This window comes from Pygocentrus nattereri, chromosome 3, assembly GCF_015220715.1.
Source record: "Pygocentrus nattereri isolate fPygNat1 chromosome 3, fPygNat1.pri, whole genome shotgun sequence".
NCBI lineage: Eukaryota > Metazoa > Chordata > Actinopteri > Characiformes > Serrasalmidae > Pygocentrus > Pygocentrus nattereri.
In genome coordinates, this window is record NC_051213.1 from 22,129,319 (window position 1) to 22,146,695 (window position 17,377).

General features: G+C 38.0%; 1 protein-coding gene across 2 annotated transcripts; it reads right to left on the reverse strand.

Moving 5' to 3' along the window:
* Positions 1-7,230: 7,230 nt before the first annotated feature.
* Positions 7,231-17,156, reverse strand: stx12l (syntaxin 12, like). 2 transcript variants are annotated; one of them, XM_017708229.2, is made up of 10 exons: positions 17,000-17,156; positions 16,289-16,402; positions 15,116-15,185; positions 14,491-14,590; positions 14,276-14,413; positions 14,105-14,148; positions 13,762-13,867; positions 11,854-11,926; positions 11,475-11,557; positions 7,231-11,354 (listed from the first exon to the last, which is right to left on the reverse strand). In XM_017708229.2, the coding sequence occupies exons 2-10, from the start codon at positions 16,368-16,370 to the stop codon at positions 11,262-11,264; spliced, it is 789 nt and encodes a 262-aa protein (XP_017563718.1). In that variant the 5' UTR covers positions 16,371-16,402; positions 17,000-17,156; the 3' UTR covers positions 7,231-11,261. The 2 variants fall into 2 exon arrangements, with proteins under 2 accessions (XP_017563718.1, XP_017563720.1); XM_017708231.2 differs by lacking the exon at positions 17,000-17,156 and adding an exon at positions 16,539-16,876 and having other exon boundaries at positions 11,262-11,354.
* Positions 17,157-17,377: the final 221 nt, after the last annotated feature.

Sequence of the window (17,377 nt, forward strand, 5' to 3'; positions counted from 1 at the left end):
TGTTGTTTAGATGCTCCTCTGCAAACCTCTGAAGCTGAATTTTGTGGTGAGGATGCAGGAAAGGTTTCCTTCTGATTACTCTTCCAGGAAGGTCATATTTTAACAGTATCGCTGCACAGTAGAACAGTGTGTTCTACTGAAAACACCAGAAGGTGTTTTAATTGGCCTTTCTAGCAATCTTATGAACTCTTAAAGATCCCAACTTGACCTGCATCATTCCTGTAAACTGCCTTTTCCTAATTGCATTATGAACTGAGAAAACAACTACGCAAAAATGCTTTGCTACATTCTTATAGCCTTCTCCTGCTCTACAGGGTCCAATTATTTTTGTTTCCAGAGTACTGGGGAGCTGCTTGGAGGAGCACATGGCTGCTGATTGTTGGGACAAGGTTTGAGGAGCCAGAGTAGTTATAAAGCTTTGACATTTGCATCTCCTGGTCTTTCCTAACAATAACTGTGAACAAGCCATAGCCCTGACAAGCTAATTAAGGTCTTAGACAAACTTTAAAATACATAAGAGTACATTTTAAAATGCATTTTCTTTGATGTGGAGACAGGGATTTTGACATTTCTGAGATGCTGTTTCATTGACTGAATGACACTTTTAAATAACACTTATTTACAATTTCTATATTTTCTTATAATTGTAAAGAAGATTGTTAATTTATACATATTGATCATTCATTTTGCAATTTTCATACAAATATCAAGCTATTTAAACATGCCTGTCCATGCTGTTATCTTCCCTATTAAGAAAGTGATATGACATCCGTGACATCACAACCTTCATATTGTTTTATCTTCAATGGACTGAATGGACATTTGTTTATTTTACTTAATATTTCTCACATTGTCTTCATTCTTCACTGAGGTCAGGCTTAAGATTTCTACCCTGCTGTTGTGAAATACTGAGTTCATTAAAATAATTTTAGACTATCAAAATACATCTTTGAAAGAAAATGTCATCTTGAAAATTTCAACACATTTGAAACTACAGCTCAACTGTGTGTTCATGAAATTATAATTTTAGCTAAACTGTCCACCCTTGCCATTACATTCATGATAGGGTGGACATACACATGCCTTTTCTTTGTTGTTGTTTTAAATAGCACAGTAGTTCCCATTAAGTGTTAGACTATTGATGTTAAAAGTGGTTAAAAACAGTTTTTGCAAAGTTTTAAAGGTCACTTTAAAGCTAATTTTACCTCCTGTCACTTATCACACTGCAACAAGGGCGCTTACTGTCAATAGTAAGCTTGACCAAAACACAAACACTGTCATTCACTTATTCTCACACACACACACACACACACACACACACACACACACACACACACACACACACACACACACACACACACACAACCACTTTCTGCTGTCACATATAAGCTTAGCCATTTATTTCACTAGAAGTATGGAAGATGCCACATGGTTTTGGTGTAGGCTAAAGTACAACAGACAACTAAGCAGAAGTCTGATAGCTGACTGGACATAAAAAGAGATTCCATCATCTCTTGTGCATTCAGAGACAAAGAATTCATAATGTTTGATAAATAGGAGTTTCAGTTGTTTTTTGAGACTTATACCCAACAGATAAACACACACACAACGTGCACGATGCTCTCATTTCCTCTGCCCTCGTGTATAACCATAAACTGGCAGTCATTATCACCAGTGAAGGGTCCATCACAGCTGGGAATCAGGAATGACTTTCTGTGTCTGCAGGAGGAAATGAAAAAAGAGGCTAGAGAGGGAAAGTCATCCCCGACAAAAGGGGATATGAAGAACAAACATCGCTCTTTTCACGCGGAACGCATAATAAGGGCCAAGAAGACAGATGAATTCTATCTGACCTTTTCTCCCTCTCTTGGCTCAGGAGACATTTACACTCTTACTGATGTACAAAGGGCCTTTCTTTCATTTTTTTCTCTCCTCTTCTCCTTTCTTTCTTTCTTTCTTTATATGAAGCAGAGTGAAGAAAAGCAACGAACAAGCACATGCTCCATGCTGGCCATTGTCATTGTTAGTTTCAAGTGTTTCATAAGCGGCCAAAGGGGCAGAGGCATTATGAGACCACTGCAAGACATGCAAGCATGACAAGCTGCAGGAAGAAAAACCTAAGGTTGAAATATCAGGATCATATTTACTAAATGCTTTATCATATTGTAGAAAGCCCTACAATAACACATCTAACTAATTGTATTATCTATATTTTCTAAATTAAATAAGCCACTAAATAACTCATTTTTGAGATTTTTTACTGTACATAAAGATATGTGGAAGATACTATATAAACACACACACACACACACACACACACACACACACACACTTTCAGCTGCTTATTGTTCTGGGTCACGGGGGAAGCAGGAGCCTGTCCCAGTGGTCATCGGGCGGATGGTTGGAAACACCCTGTATAGGTCGCCAGTCCATCTCAGGGCTGGAAGATACTATGCCCTGCAAAACCAGTCATTACACAATAAAGGAAAATCATCTTAATCTGCTCATTACATTATGTCCAATTCCACATAACCTACATAAACTGACATTTTTTTACAGTAGTACAAACAGAATATACTTAATCATCTCCCCCTCATTTCTCCTTTGTCCAAAGAATGACTTGATGTTCACTGCTCTTTCTACTTAATGCATACAAGTTATAGACAGTCAGTAGGCTTTACTTAATTATCTATTATTTTCAAGATGCACAAGCAGTGTTGGGGAAACACTGCTTTACTCTGTCTTTTGAAATATTCAGTCCACTGCAATGCGGTGTGTTTGAGCTTGGTAAATGCTTCAGCTGAATGCTGAATGTTCACCCAAACGTCAGGCTGAAAGTTCTCCTGCTGTGTGTCTCTGCTTTTTGTGCCCTGTTGTTTGCCTTTAGATCCTCAGAGCCTGCAGAGAGCGGAGCTATTTCAGTTACAAGATGCTGTACCTGCACTATATGGAGGTTCAGTGGGGCACTTGATTTAATAAAATAAAATAAATAAATAACTAACTAAATAAATGCAGACCCGTTATATCAATTTGGATCTTCAAGAAACTGAAATATTAAGACTGCTGCCTCATTTCAAAGGCTGCCCCTCAGCACCTGGGTAAACTCACTTTGATCACAGGGTGCTGATTCCCTATTAGTACCTAGAATTGGGAAAGCTACAGCAGGGGAGAGCTTTTTCCCAGTCGGGGTTTGGGACTTTGATTTTTAAGTCTAGGTAGAAAGGTTACTTGTTTAATCAAGCCTTTGGTCATTACTTTTTTCCAGATACATAAAAGTTGCAGATCTGGGGTTCATGAACATAGAGAATTTAGGTAAATTGAGATAATTGTGCTGGTCATCCTGCTGTTCTCATGCTGTCTTTCAGATTTGTTGACAGTGGAGAGAGAGTGATGATATTTCAAAGAGCCCTTATATACATTAGCTATTGGGTTTTAATGGTCAATCTGAATTTTATCTAATGATTAGGATAAGTTTGTGTCTTTATTCATTGGTCTTGCAACTCTTATACTACTGTTGTTGTATTGATTTGTTATCTAGTGTTGACCAGAAGCAGATGAAGTCCCCACTATGGGCTTGAAATTTCTGTAAAACTTCTATATAAAAAAAAAAAGCACCTTGCAAACAAATTTAAAGTCAATTGAATTGAACTGAATTTATAGTTCACTTTGACTATGTGGTCCAAACAGTGAACAAGAAAGTCACATCTACTTTAATGCCAGAGTACTGACTGATCAACCATGATGACAAAGCTATTTACAGAAATAAGATTGTAGAGTTCAGTTTTAACAATAACTCATTAAATGCCTCATGAGATGCAGAAGATCTTGTACATCCTACGCACTCATACACAATCAAGGGCACTGGTGACTCAAACCATCCATCATCTCAGTTAAAATCATATTATGCCTAAAGGTGTGGAGTGAGAGCCACTTAGAAGCTTATTCCATTGAGTGAATATTCACTGCTTAGCTTAAGCTTGGTGCGGTGTAATTTCAGTGAACTCAGGTGTCCTGAACTGACTGCAGAGTACAATGCTATTAAAACACCAACCATCTTGTCTCTATCTTCGAGCAGTACAAAGCACACAGGTACTACATATTTCATGCACCTAGAGAGAAGTCAATGCACATCAATAATATCTTTAACTATTTTTACCATTTGCAACATCATCTCGTCTCATCAGTTATATGCAACTGAGTTAGTTATACATTGTGTGCATTGTCATTCTGTACTGAACTGTATGTTTATTTTAAATTGTTTTATTACACAGGAGTCTCAGACTGTAGCATTGCCTACTCTGCAGGAGTTTACTCTATCTTTGTATTTGAATTTGTACTGCTTGGCTACTTGAATGAACTTAGGAATGTTTTCTTCAAATTCTGCCGCTATAAATCTCAATTCCAAAAAAGTTGGAACAGTATTTGAAATGTAAATAAATTCAGTAGCGATTAGAAAATCCTTTGGTTGTAAATGAAAAAGACAGCGAAAACACAATGCTTTACCTTATTAGCTTAATTAGTTTTTTTGTAAATATGCTCATTTTGAAAATTGAGATGGGGCAATTTAAGACTAGGAACACTGTGAAACGTTCAAAAAACATCTTTAATAGGTGATGCAGTCATGCTTGGGTTTAAGAACAATTGTACAAAACGGAATCAAAAGATTTAGGGAATCTGAAGAAATTTCTGCGCATCACCAAAAAAAACAAAACAAATAAATGCCCATGACCTTTGATCTCTCAAGCACTGTATTAAAAAACATCCCGCCTCTGTGGACATACTGCTGTCAATAAACACCATGTGTCACTACATCCACAAATGCAAGTTAAGAATATACTAAACACAGTGGAAGCCATACGTCAACAACATCCAGAAATACCACCGACTTCTGTGGTCTAGTCTGAGATGGACTGATTTACAGTGGAAACACATTGCAGTGAGACGAGTCAACTGTTCAGACTGCTTATGGAATCAATGTACATTGTGCTCTCCGGACTAACAACATGCTGCAAAAAGTGTGGGTGATAGACCTGACCTGTCCAAACCAGTGTCACATTGAAATTGTATGGTGCATTATGAAGCAAAGAACACAATAAAGGCCCCACAAGTTGGCACAGCTGAACACTTGCATAACAGAAGAATGGCTAAAAATCATCAGCTTTCAAAACTTCAAAACAGTTGTTCATTCCGCAAATGATTATTATGTGTTGTTATAAGGAAATGATAAACATGCTCCTGTCTCAACTTTTTTTTTTTTTAAACAAGTTGCAAGCTGGAATGAGAGCTCTCCCTCATTTTATATATTTATATCAAAATAAATGATATAATTTTATATCTAAAAATATTCTCTCACTCTCTCTCCATAGATAGATACTTTTCTTTTAATGGAGGTCGTGTAAAACAAAGTGTGTTTTTTGTACTCTTTTTAATTTGATACAAGTCAAACAGAATTTACTAATCCATGCTTTCTGTTTTATGTCCCAACATTTTTGGAATTGAGTTTTGTATATGGCTCGTTTTAAAGAAACAGTTTGATGACCAAAATTAACACTTCACATTAGAGACATCACAGGTCCATCCACAGTGTGTTCCATTCAGGAAAGAACAACCTCAGCTTTTTTTTTTTTTTTAGTTATATACCTCATTAGATAACAATTTCCCCACAAAAGGTCCTTGGTTGGCATGATGCTCTTTATTGTCAGTGTACAACTTACTTACATGTTACCTTTGCCTTCTCTGAACCTCTTTAACCGGGCTGATGCAGCATGTTAGTTATGTCAGTCAAAAAAAAAAAAAAAAAAAAAAAAAAAAAAAAAAAAAAACACTGTACTGTAAGAAAGAACTTCATATAATCGAATGACATTTTATAAATCATTGACTTTTTCTGTCAATCAAATATGTCAGCAAAACAATACGTGGGCTCCCGAGTGGCGCAACCATCCTATCATCACGAGCTCGCGAGTTTGATCCCTGGTGATGCTACAGCTATCCGTAGCTGGGAGCTCTCTCTGGGTGGCTCTGCTCTTGTGGCTAAATGCAACCAAATCCTCAGAGTAATGTTCCAACATTTAGTGTAAAGCCCTTTCAGAAGAGGCTGTTACTACAGCAAAAGCGGGACAAAATCCACATTAATACCAATAACTGTGTATGTAAAGTACTGCACTAAAGTTTGTTGTAACTGATATTGTTTTCAGGTCAGCTTTGATTTCAAATAGAAATGGAATTCACTCCATGTAAGATATTATATGAAAATGAAACCTCTGCTACTGGGAGACCACCAATTACATCTACATCAAATCAAATCAAATCAAATTTATTTGTATAGCGCTTTTTACAACGGATGTTGTCACAAAGCAGCTTTACAGAATTTCAGAAAAGACAAAGTTTCAACAGGACTGTAAGAATGTACAGAAACCCCCCAGTGGGCAAGCCGGGGGCAACAGTGGCAAGGAAAAACTCCCTCAGAACTGAGGAAGAAACCTTGGGAGGAACCAGGCTCACCGCATCATCACAGCAATGCATACTTACCACACCCACACAGTTCACACCACTAACATGGCTGTAAGTGGTGAGCACCTCAATCGCCTAGGGATGACTTGGCATTGATGAGGAGGTATCCACTCCAATCACTGTTAATGACTATGGATGGAAGGGGGAGACGTGCATGGCCAAGTGATGGGAGCCTTAGTCCTGCAAGCTGTGGAGGACAGCGGAGGTGGTTGCTGGCTGATTGATACCACGCATGACGCATGAAAGTGAACAAGGCCCACTCAACAGCACCTTGAGAATCACTCTAAACTCTGCAGCACACACTCAGACTGTCAAAAGACACGCTTGTGATTCTGGGAGGCCCCCCTCTAAGCAAAGGGCATGCTATTGCATAAGCAGTGACTGCAACACACAAGTTATATTTTAGAGTTTAAATAAAGTTATTAAGTATTTAAGTAAAGTTATTTTAACGCCGATGCCTCACCCAGTGTTAAGCAGATAAAAGATGTGGCACTAACAGAGAGCAAAGTCAAATAAATAAATCCAGTGTTTCTTGAAAGTAAAATATAAGCTTAAAAAGTGCTTATAGCTAGCATTAGCAGGATTTAAAATCAAGAGTCCATTATACATTAGTCTATATTAGTGTGCAAACTAAAGTGTCATTTGTACAGCATAACTGTTACAAATCTAATTACACAATACTAGTGTCAAAGCAGGACAATCTCAGAAATCACACAGATCTGAAGCTTTCCCTTTAATAGAGGAGAAATGTTTCAAAATAAGCCAAATAGCCTTGAATATACCTTAAAATGCTAAAGACAGTAGCATTTTCCATGTGTGAAATTCCAGACCAGTCAGAGTCCACTTAAAGCAACAATGAGATTCCATCACATCATCTACTTACAGAAATTGGAAAAGAAACTACATTGCTTAACAACATTCATATTGTTTATATATTTCACACCTAAAAAGTCTGTTTGAATTAATTTACAATCACGGAACATAAACAAAGCATATCGGAAAGCCAGCCTCAAAAACTATCATCAGATAATAAGCACATTTAATGCCATATTAGGTTTTAAGTCATATTAAGTGCACTCATTTGGAACCGTTATGGGTTCAATACTCGGGAGAGATGTCTGTGGCAGTTCTTGCTCTGCCTTTAGTGAGTTTAGTGAAAAATTGATGATTGCCCTTGTTATCGTTTTGAGTGCATTTATAGCAAGACAATACAACTAAAGTAGTGCCTACAAAGAAATACATAAACAAAAATTTATCTGAAGCCTTTTTTGCCATAGTTAAGCTTCCATGACCAAAGAGATTAAATTAAAACAGAGTCATATGGGAATTGTGTGAATTGTTGCCATACAAAGTCAAGGACACCTGCAAGAAAGATCTTCCATGGAGAAATGAACTAAATAGACTCCCTCAGTCCCAGTGTCCCAGACAAAACCACAATTAATTTTAACTAAGGTCAGCAATGCCTATGGTTGATACCTTGAGGATTCCTGCGCTTATTTACATTTTATGTAAATACTGGACTAGTAATAACAGAACCTCTCTTTATTTATGCACATCGAGTGCCACCCAGTGGTCAATATAAAAACATTGAGTATTTCAGAACAACAGCTATCTTAATTATAACAACCAATAGGATGTGTATGCTACAAATGACAGTCAGTGTAAAAGGTAGTGGATTTATTTTCTCATAGACTACTTACCAACTTTACTTAACATACTACATTTATTTTGGGATTATTGTCATCATCATTGTTATTATTTTGCCATTTAGTCAGCACAGTAGCAGATCTCTGAAGTCTGTTGCCAAATGAGTTATGCACAAAGCAGGCTTTTAATCTTGGCTAACCTACAGAACTGGTGGTCATGCCACAGACATCTACTATCTAAAACTTCAATCAAATCAAATTTATTTGAGGCATTTAGGAAATACATTCTGATATTAAGTGAAAACTTAAGTCAAACATAGAGCTTCTGTTTACACAACAGCATCACTAAAATTAATAAAAGCAAGCATTAACATAATTTTAAAGCCACATAAATAAATAGATCACTTAAAAAACTGTATAGTGACAACTTTCATTTATAGCATATATAGACAACAAGGGTATATTCTAACAATTCAAGTATCACTATAAAATGAAATGTTTTGATAGCAAATTTCCTCCTGCTGAGTCTCAAGGAGTTGCAGTATATAATCTCACATCGCTACAATGAAAATACACTGGTCAACCTCAACATGAGCAAGAGGGGAGAGAGGGGGAAAAACACTATATATTAACATTAGATGACTACTAGTTTGCCATATGACATGTCAAACATTTGGTTGAATGATTCTGAACTTTCTTTAAGGTTACCATACCACTTAAAAAAGACCTAACATTGTGCCACAGTTGAATACACTTTTTATAAATATGCATTATTGTGATTACAGGGGGGGGAAAAAAAGTAAGTATTAGCAAGTACATGTACAATATGTGCAATACCTTCATTAGTGCAATTAACATTTACATTAACATCTGGGCAATGACAATTTTTTTGTATGTTTTGGCTCTGTACTCTGTTACACTGGATCCAACACTTTGGATTTGATGGCGACTCTAAGGTAAAAGTGTAGAATAATGGATTTATTTTAATAAGGGTATGTACATTTACATACAGGAATCAGTCCCACTACCTCAACAGATCATGCATAAGTGGACAAATTAACATTATTTTTAATTACATTGTTGCATTTAAAAGGCTGTGAATACTTTGCATTCTAGGACTGCTGTCAAGGGGCATTACTGCCTAAAAATAAATATGTTGTCTTCAGTGATTTGGTACCCTTTCTGTGTTTTCACCCATCAGTGTTTTCTCACTGCAATTCCCAGCATACACTACACTATGATACCCAGCATACAGTACACAAACACTGAATCCCCCTAAAGCAATTAGTAATTAATGGTGTAGAGGCTAATAAATATAGACATATTTGGCTGCCTAGTAGTAAATGTTAGTTGTCTGCCTTCTGCATTAGCCAGCTACTGGGAAATATTTTCAAACAGCCTGCCCCCAAAAATTCTACACCAAACAGGATTTTGTTTCCAAAGTAGATCAGAACAAGACAGTAAACTTAAATATCTCCCTGCGCTGTAAGTATAAATGTATTAACATTAAAAATGCACAGATACATCAGCTGTATTTAGGTCCAATTGTGCACCTTAAATAATATTTCTCTGATGACAAGACAGGGTATGTGGAGTCAATACAACTTAAAAATATAAGTACAATGGATTATGGTACAATAATGTTCCCTGAAATTACAAAAGATGTACCCTTGACGGTACCACCACACTGACAGTTTAGTACCTATTTTCTGAGAGGGCATAAAGACTGGCACTGCTGTAGGAGGCAAGTAGGCATGTATCTTCCCTGGTGATGCTCTGTCAGTCTCAAAGTGCAATTATTCTTGCTTGATGTGGATGCTTTAGATAAGTGAATTGCATTCATTGAGTGCTGATATGTTTTAACTATTACCTGTCTCAATAACTCAGATACAGCTTAATAAGGAGTTGATGATCAGCTGACAACCTAGACCAGGTGTGCTGAGAACATGTACAGAAAAATGGGTCCCCTAGGAGCAGGGTTAAGAAACACTAGAAATTAGACACTAGATCTGCCCAGTCAAAAATATTCCACTCATTGTCCCTGAACACCTAGGTGACTCTGTTTTAATGGCATGCTTTGGGTTATTATCTGACTGCAAGGTGAAGTGCCATTCTCTGAAATTTGAGGTATTTGGGTGCATCTGAACAGTTATGCTGCTTCTGTAAATGTCAGTACAGATCATTGAGCTGGCTAGCATGAGCAATGAATGCCAGTGCCACTACATAATTTTTAGCAAAACTTCTGTGAACAAAAATGTTGTTGTAAACCCTCATCTGTGGGTACATCATGAAGTGTGTTCCTGATCTTTCCAAAAGTTTTTCTTCACCTATCCTTCTGTCATTCTCTTGTGTATTTTGGTCCGTCCTTAACAGTAAGAACATGTTTGTGTACCAAACAGTTGCACCTACCTTTTTGGCTGTACCTCTAATTTATTTATCAAGATTCAAATGTCAATCTGAAATCAACTTTAAACGTTTTATTAGCTTCTTTATTAGATTCTTGTGCAACTAATAATGCATGATCGTGCTGGCAATGACACAAGGTACACCAACGGTTACTTATAGTTCCTAGAATGAGCTGTGGTTCCCATATGTATACCTAGTACAGATGAAAATACCCTTCAATTAAAGTCGACACTCTGAACTTTCACCTTACAGCAACTGGGTCATTTAAGTAAAGTTGAATACAGAGCCCAAACTACAAAAATCATGTCACTGTCTGTTAATTTACAGACTGTACTGTAAACACACTCACCCACTCGCACAAGTAATAGGTTTCGCCACCTACTATTACGTTGCCTAATATCTGGGAACTGGACAACACTTGCATTATCATGTTAACCTGTAAAAAGGGGTGGTAGACATGCAAGATTCTTTGAAGATTTAGTTCATTTTCTGTTATACATTGATCATTAAACTAGACTTGATCTAGGCAATAAGAGGAAAATTTCAGTCTTTGCTTAACAGTAGATTTAGCACACACATTACATGCGCACACACACACACACACACACACACACACACAGATGCTCACCAGTCAGCCATTCTCTATCCACTCACCACCAAATAACATAAAGTGCACCAAATCAATTGTGTGCTATCACCTTATTTGATAGCTTGCCAAATAATTATGGCAAAAATGGTCACCACCAAGGACAGCACCAGAGCCAGGATACACATTCTCTTGCGTGATTTTCTCTGTAGAGGACAAAGACAACAAAGTGAGCCCTGTTGAAGGGGTTTTTGCTACAATAAAGTGTGTTTAGAATAGCTGAGATTAGGTGCAATGTTTAAACAATGCTGTCATCATGGTTCTACCTGGTAGTATGCAGCACGCTGGAGTTGTTCAGCTCCACGCTCCACATGCACCTCAGCACTCTCCACATTTGCCTCTATGCTGTCTGTGTGAGAGGAATAGTAGAAATTAAGCTTAATGACAACTTAAGCTGGCCTTTTTTTCTTTTAAAAACAGCAAAGTGTTAAACAGCTTGATTTACACATTAAGAGAATTGCATAAATGATTTTTTTCAATATGATGGGTAACTGGCAGTATAGTCAATGCGGATCACACGGGGGAAAAGTACACAAATAGGACGAACAATGGGCGTTAGTCAATCCAAATTGAAACATCATGCCACTAGATCAAGGCAAAAGTGCTCCTCCACTTAGAATACACATTAATGATTGATAGACTCACCTATCATATCACCCTGGTCATGAATCATAACAGCCAAGTCCTTAAAGATCTGGTTCACATCCATGATATCAGACTGCAATAAGAAGAAATTCCATTAAGACTGAAATTTCTCTTTAGAGCCACTGGTTAAAAAAAAAAAAAAAAAAGTTGGGAGATTGACAAGGCGGATTGGTGCTGGGTCAGCAGTGATGCGGGCTCTTTACCGGTCTGTTGTGGTAAAGAAAGAGCTGAGCCATAAGGCAAGGCTCTCGATTTACCAGTCGATCTACGTTCCCACCCTCACCTATAGTCATGAGCTTTGGGTAATGACCGAAAGAATAAGATTGCGAATACAAGCGGCCGAAATGAGTTTCCTCCGCAGGGTGTCTCCCTTAGAGATTGAGAAGTTCGGTCATCCGGGAGGGACTCGGAGTAGAGCCGCTGCTTTTTCATGTCGAGAGGAGCCAGCTGAGGTGGTTCAGGCATCTGGTTAGGATGCCTCCTGGATGCCTTCCTCGGGAGGTGTCACAGGCAAGTCCACCTGGGAGGAGACCCCGGGGAAGACCCAGGACACGCTGGCATGACTATATCGCCCAGCTGGCCTGGGAGTGCCTCGGAATTCCCCTTGGAGAGCTAGTGGAAGTGGCTGGGGAAAGGGAGGTCTGGGCCTCATTGCTTAGGATGCTGCCCCCACGACCCGAACCCCGGAGAAGCGGAAGATAACGGATGGATGGATGGATAGATATATATAATTAAAACATTACTGAGATACAATGCAATTAACCTGTATGTTTCCATGTACATGCTAACAATGCTTCAGTTAAATAATGCTTCAAGTATAATATCTTACTTGAGCAGTGATATGCACAAACATTTATTGTTTAATTCAAAATTAAAAAAAAAAAAAAAAAAAAAAAAAAAAAAATTGAGCCTCAAATGCACAAAAAAAAAATATGCACAAAAAATCTGAACTGAAATGATCAGTCACTTACCGTACGTAAGTGACAGTGATCATTTCAGTTCATATTTTTTGTTTACACGCAGCCTAATAAGCCTTCTAATAATTCGACTAATAGGTCAGAATGGATTTTTATACTTTTATTTATAAATTTTTATTTATATATAAACGTGTTTGTTGTGAGCCAAAAATAAAACAGTATAATAATAAATAGGGTTGGCTGGCTACAAATAGTTTAGAATGTCATTTTCATGACTTTGAAATAAAAAAAAAAAACCCATCAGAATGACTAAGATATAAAAAATAGTTTGTGGTAAGGGGGTTGGGTTAGGTACATTTTTGGTAGGCCAAATCAAATATTGTCATGATCCAACTTTGGCCTGCTGATTACCCTTTGGGCAGTCATGCTTTACCAGCTGAAAAAGGCAGCATACAAATTTAACAATCTATTATTCAATAGATCAATAAAATTCAATCAATTTGACAATTGGAATCCTTGTGTGCATTCTGGACATGTGCATATATTTTGTTCATATTACATGTAATGTACATTTTCCATTGAAATGCTTTGAAAGTTTTGTACATATCAGCCTCATAACAAAACCACATGTCCCTTTTTTTTTTTTTTTTACATAATTTGAAATGCCTCATTTATGTCTCCATCTGATTTCATGACAAACAGACAAACAGAAATGGTCTAAAACAACTTCCAGTAAAAACCTTGTTATATTAAATTCACACTGAAAGTTAAGAATGTTAAGTTCCTTCTTCTGTGAAGTTATGTTTTTGAGATATGAGGTTGTTCCAACAGCAATGATATACCTGCAGAGTTCATTTAGATCTGCAATCGCAATAAATTAATTTGAACGGACAAAACACTGCACAGAAATTTTGCTGCTGTGCGACTTCAGTAATGGTGCTTTTCTGTGTAGCACTACAACTCCCACTGCCAGCTGTAAGGGAAAACTAACCTCCAGCTGTCTGATGTTGGTTTCCCTCTCCTTGATCAGCTCCAGGTCATCTTCTGTGACAGGCTCCTCTTCTGCCAGACTTTGACTCTGCCTTGAGTCTTCATTTCTACGGACACACAGTAACCCTTTGCTAGTGCTATCCAAAGCTCTCATCCACCCCAATCTAATAATGATCGCTTTGACTGTACTGTTTGCTTTTAATTATGATTAGAGATGCTGAAATCTATTTTACCACCTGCCTAATGTATTCTTATTAATACAAGCATTAGTTTGCAGATTTCAAAGCAATGATAAAGTAATTTTATTCACAGTTCACTCTGATCAGAGTTATAAGTTCACTTACTTATCAAATGTCACAAGCTGTTCATCATGACTACCATCATCAACCTACAAAAATGGAAAAAATCCAGATAATAATAGTATACTTTCTATAGAAAGTTTCAAATCAGAATTTTTTCAAGTTTGTTATCACTACTGTCACTAGGTTTATGGAGTGAAAAGGCAGATAATGTACCAGAAGGCGGGTGCCTGCCCTGGCCCTGGCCACTGATTCTCTCTCCCTCTCGGCTGCTCGACGCTGTACCACCTGGAAGTTGTTGAGTGCTGCTGAGAAGTCATTCATCAGCCGGTCCTTCTGGATCCTCTGTTGCCGCTGTGTAGATAGTCGAGATGCTTTTAACTGCTCTTTGCTATAGCATGCCCCTTGGCTAACTAGAGAAATGAGCTTACCTGCTCTGATGGAGACTGAGGTGGAGGTAGAGAACCCAGTTCTTTCAAGTGCTTGTTGGTCTCTTTGGCTAACTGGTTTGTATAATGCTGCATCTGCTGACTGAGCACCACAAAGCGATATGGACACAAGGCTGTTACAAATGCTAAAGGCAGACCTATAAAGGTAATAAGCTTAGAAACCTGTTTTATTAGCACAGTACTATGGCACAATGTTTGTGATGACAGAGGAAATCCATCAACAAAATGACAAAAAGGATAGTGTCACTGAGCATAAAAGTCTCATGCAATTCAAATACTCAAAAGTTGAGGATTCATTCATTAACACACACTCACACAAACTCTTTACGCTCTTCAAATCATTTTCTAGAAATGAAGTATGCGTATGGAATATAGATTAGAGAATTATCACTAACAGTTTTTAATCTGAGTGCATGCATCTCGTGGGAAAATTAACACCATTGTCCTTGTTTCATTATTCCTTTGAAACAACAACTGGGACATGCTTTCACAAAATTATTGTGTGCAGGTTGTGTATTTCCTGGAGGACAGACTGAGGATTCGAAATGGCTTTAGATAAACTAGATGATGGATGAATGTGCTGGCAGTGAAGACAGGTTCAACTTACAGTCTGTCCTGAAGTTCAGGTGTGTCTGGTCTGCTGCCAAGCTGGAACAGCATGGCTTTGATTTGGCCAGCTGAACACATAGAACAGGGAAAAATACAAACACAGTCTTACACTTACATTTTGTTAGTCCTGAAAACAGGTGAAAAAGGCTTCTTTAATTTATAGCACTAATAACCTTCATTACTAATCCAAGTATAATTGAATTTATTCTCTGTATAATAAATCTGTTCCTCAGGATAGTTGCAGATACACAGTCATATACAAAAGTGTGAACACTCCTCATTAAATGACACACTTTATTGACTTTCTAAGTGAAAATAAGTTAACATATCCTCTACAGAGAACTTTACATATAGCATTCCCTGCTAATTTTAGAGCATGGATTTATTTCCTTAAAAAATAATTTACTAAAAAAAATAAAACATAAAATGTGCCATAACTTGTGCACAGGCCACATTTATGCTGTGATTTCTGCCAGCATGTTAAACTCAGCAAATAAACAGTAACTGTACATTAAAACGTGCAGAAACGTGTTCTCTGTTGAGGAAGTGTAACTTCAACACAACATGCAATTTGACTAGGGGTGCCCAAACTTTTGAATATGGATATATAAAATGCCTTGATCTTTTTCATGCTGGACATTTGTTAATATTTCATATCAGATGACGTACTTTCTGAAACAAATGATCATTTTGAGTTAACAGCAAGAGGCTGCCAATTCGTGTTAAAGGGGTCACAGTGGTATTTCAGACCCCCTACTGTTGTAATACTAAAGACAGTTTCTATCAAGAGCAGAAATTAATAACTGAGGAATTTAACCCTGATCCTGATTAAACAGTAATGCAGACTAATACTTATTGTTTGGTTCTTTTGAAAAATCGGCAACACAAATCCTGTATCAAGACTTCTAGTAGAGAAAAAAAAACTTAAAACTGAAGAAAGGTGGGAAACCATCTTAAAGAGACACAAACAACTCTGTGAGACCGGTTTCCAGGACAGGGATTAACCCAAATCATGGACAATATTTTCCTATGGATGATTTCCCTTTAAATGATTGTGTAGTCAAGTCAATGCTTAATCCCTGTCTGAGAAAACAGCCCATAATGGTTTTGCACTTAAAGGCATTTAGAAGTTTCTTGAATGTTTATGGAGAACCTGCTTGTTGTCACTTACTATTCTGGGTGATTTTCTGGATGTTGGAGCTGCATGTTTGAATGAGGTTGCTGAAGTCTCGTGGCTGGGAGCGGTAAGACATGATGATTCCTGTAGCAGCAGCACAGTGCAGCCCTGCGGAACAACAGCAGCATTAAAATCACGTAAGAACCACTCTGTTTACGTGGCCTGCTCTGCTACGACCACAAATGGTTCTAGCGGGGTTAAAACGCTGTAGGCCTCGCCCTCTAAAGTGCATGCTGCTACTGACCTTCAGTGTATACTCTTACAGGAGTTTCTGCACCTGCGCCAGTCTGGTACGCCTGTTTTCTTCAGCGGGCCTGTGGCTGATCACCCACACTGGACTATTTGACGTAATTACATCCAATATTGATATAACCTTATAAAACTACGACCTATCTTGCTAAAAATATGGAATATGTGGCATTACGTGGGTCATTCCTGCGTGAATCAAAACGACAGCCTCAGTGCAGTGGTTTTAAAATTGCTGTGCGCATTAAACGGGGTTAAAGCAGCCTAAGCTGCGCCTGTTCAGCCCAAATCGAGCTCATGTGCAGAGCGCAGAGGCTACTGATGTTTACATCGCGTGCACAGCATACTGCCGGCTCCCAGCGATTTCTAGATGCTCCTGGCTAATAAAATCCCACAGACCGAGGAACATATACGCAAATCAGCGGGTTAAAATCGAGTAAGTGAGAATAAATGGCTTACTTTCTGTGGTGATGGAGCCGTTTCGCTCTCCGCCGCTGAAGCTCCACCCACTCGCTGCTGCTCACATTTAACACGGCGTGCTCTGCAAATCAGGAGAATCGAGCAGCGCCCACTACCAGCCCTGATTTCCTTACAGGAGCGGATGGAGGCGTTGATTCGCGTTATTTCACCGCGTTACGTCCTAAAAATATCTCACACAGGAGTTCACACGTATCAGTAGTAGACATGTGGCTTAATGAACTATAAAAGTCTTTATTTCTTTATATTCTTTGTCCTATTTATATCTTTATTTCATCATGAGAAAGTAGAGGACCAGTCCATTAACCTACCTCAATAGGACTCAATAGGCTTGTATACAGAAACACTGAGCATCGTGCC

What these genes read in the sequence shown, in the direction of transcription:
- stx12l (XM_017708229.2), bottom strand. Translation starts at nt 16,370, where the DNA reads ATGTCTTACCGCTCCCAGCCACGAGACTTCAGCAACCTCATTCAAACA. An exon ending in CCAGAAAATCACCCAGAATA is followed by an intron (nt 15,186 to 16,288) that starts GTAAGTGACAAC and finishes CTATGTGTTCAG; the next exon opens with CTGGCCAAATCAAAGCCATG. An exon ending in CCAACATCAGACAGCTGGAG is followed by an intron (nt 11,927 to 13,761) that starts GTTAGTTTTCCC and finishes TTCTTATTGCAG; the next exon opens with TCTGATATCATGGATGTGAA.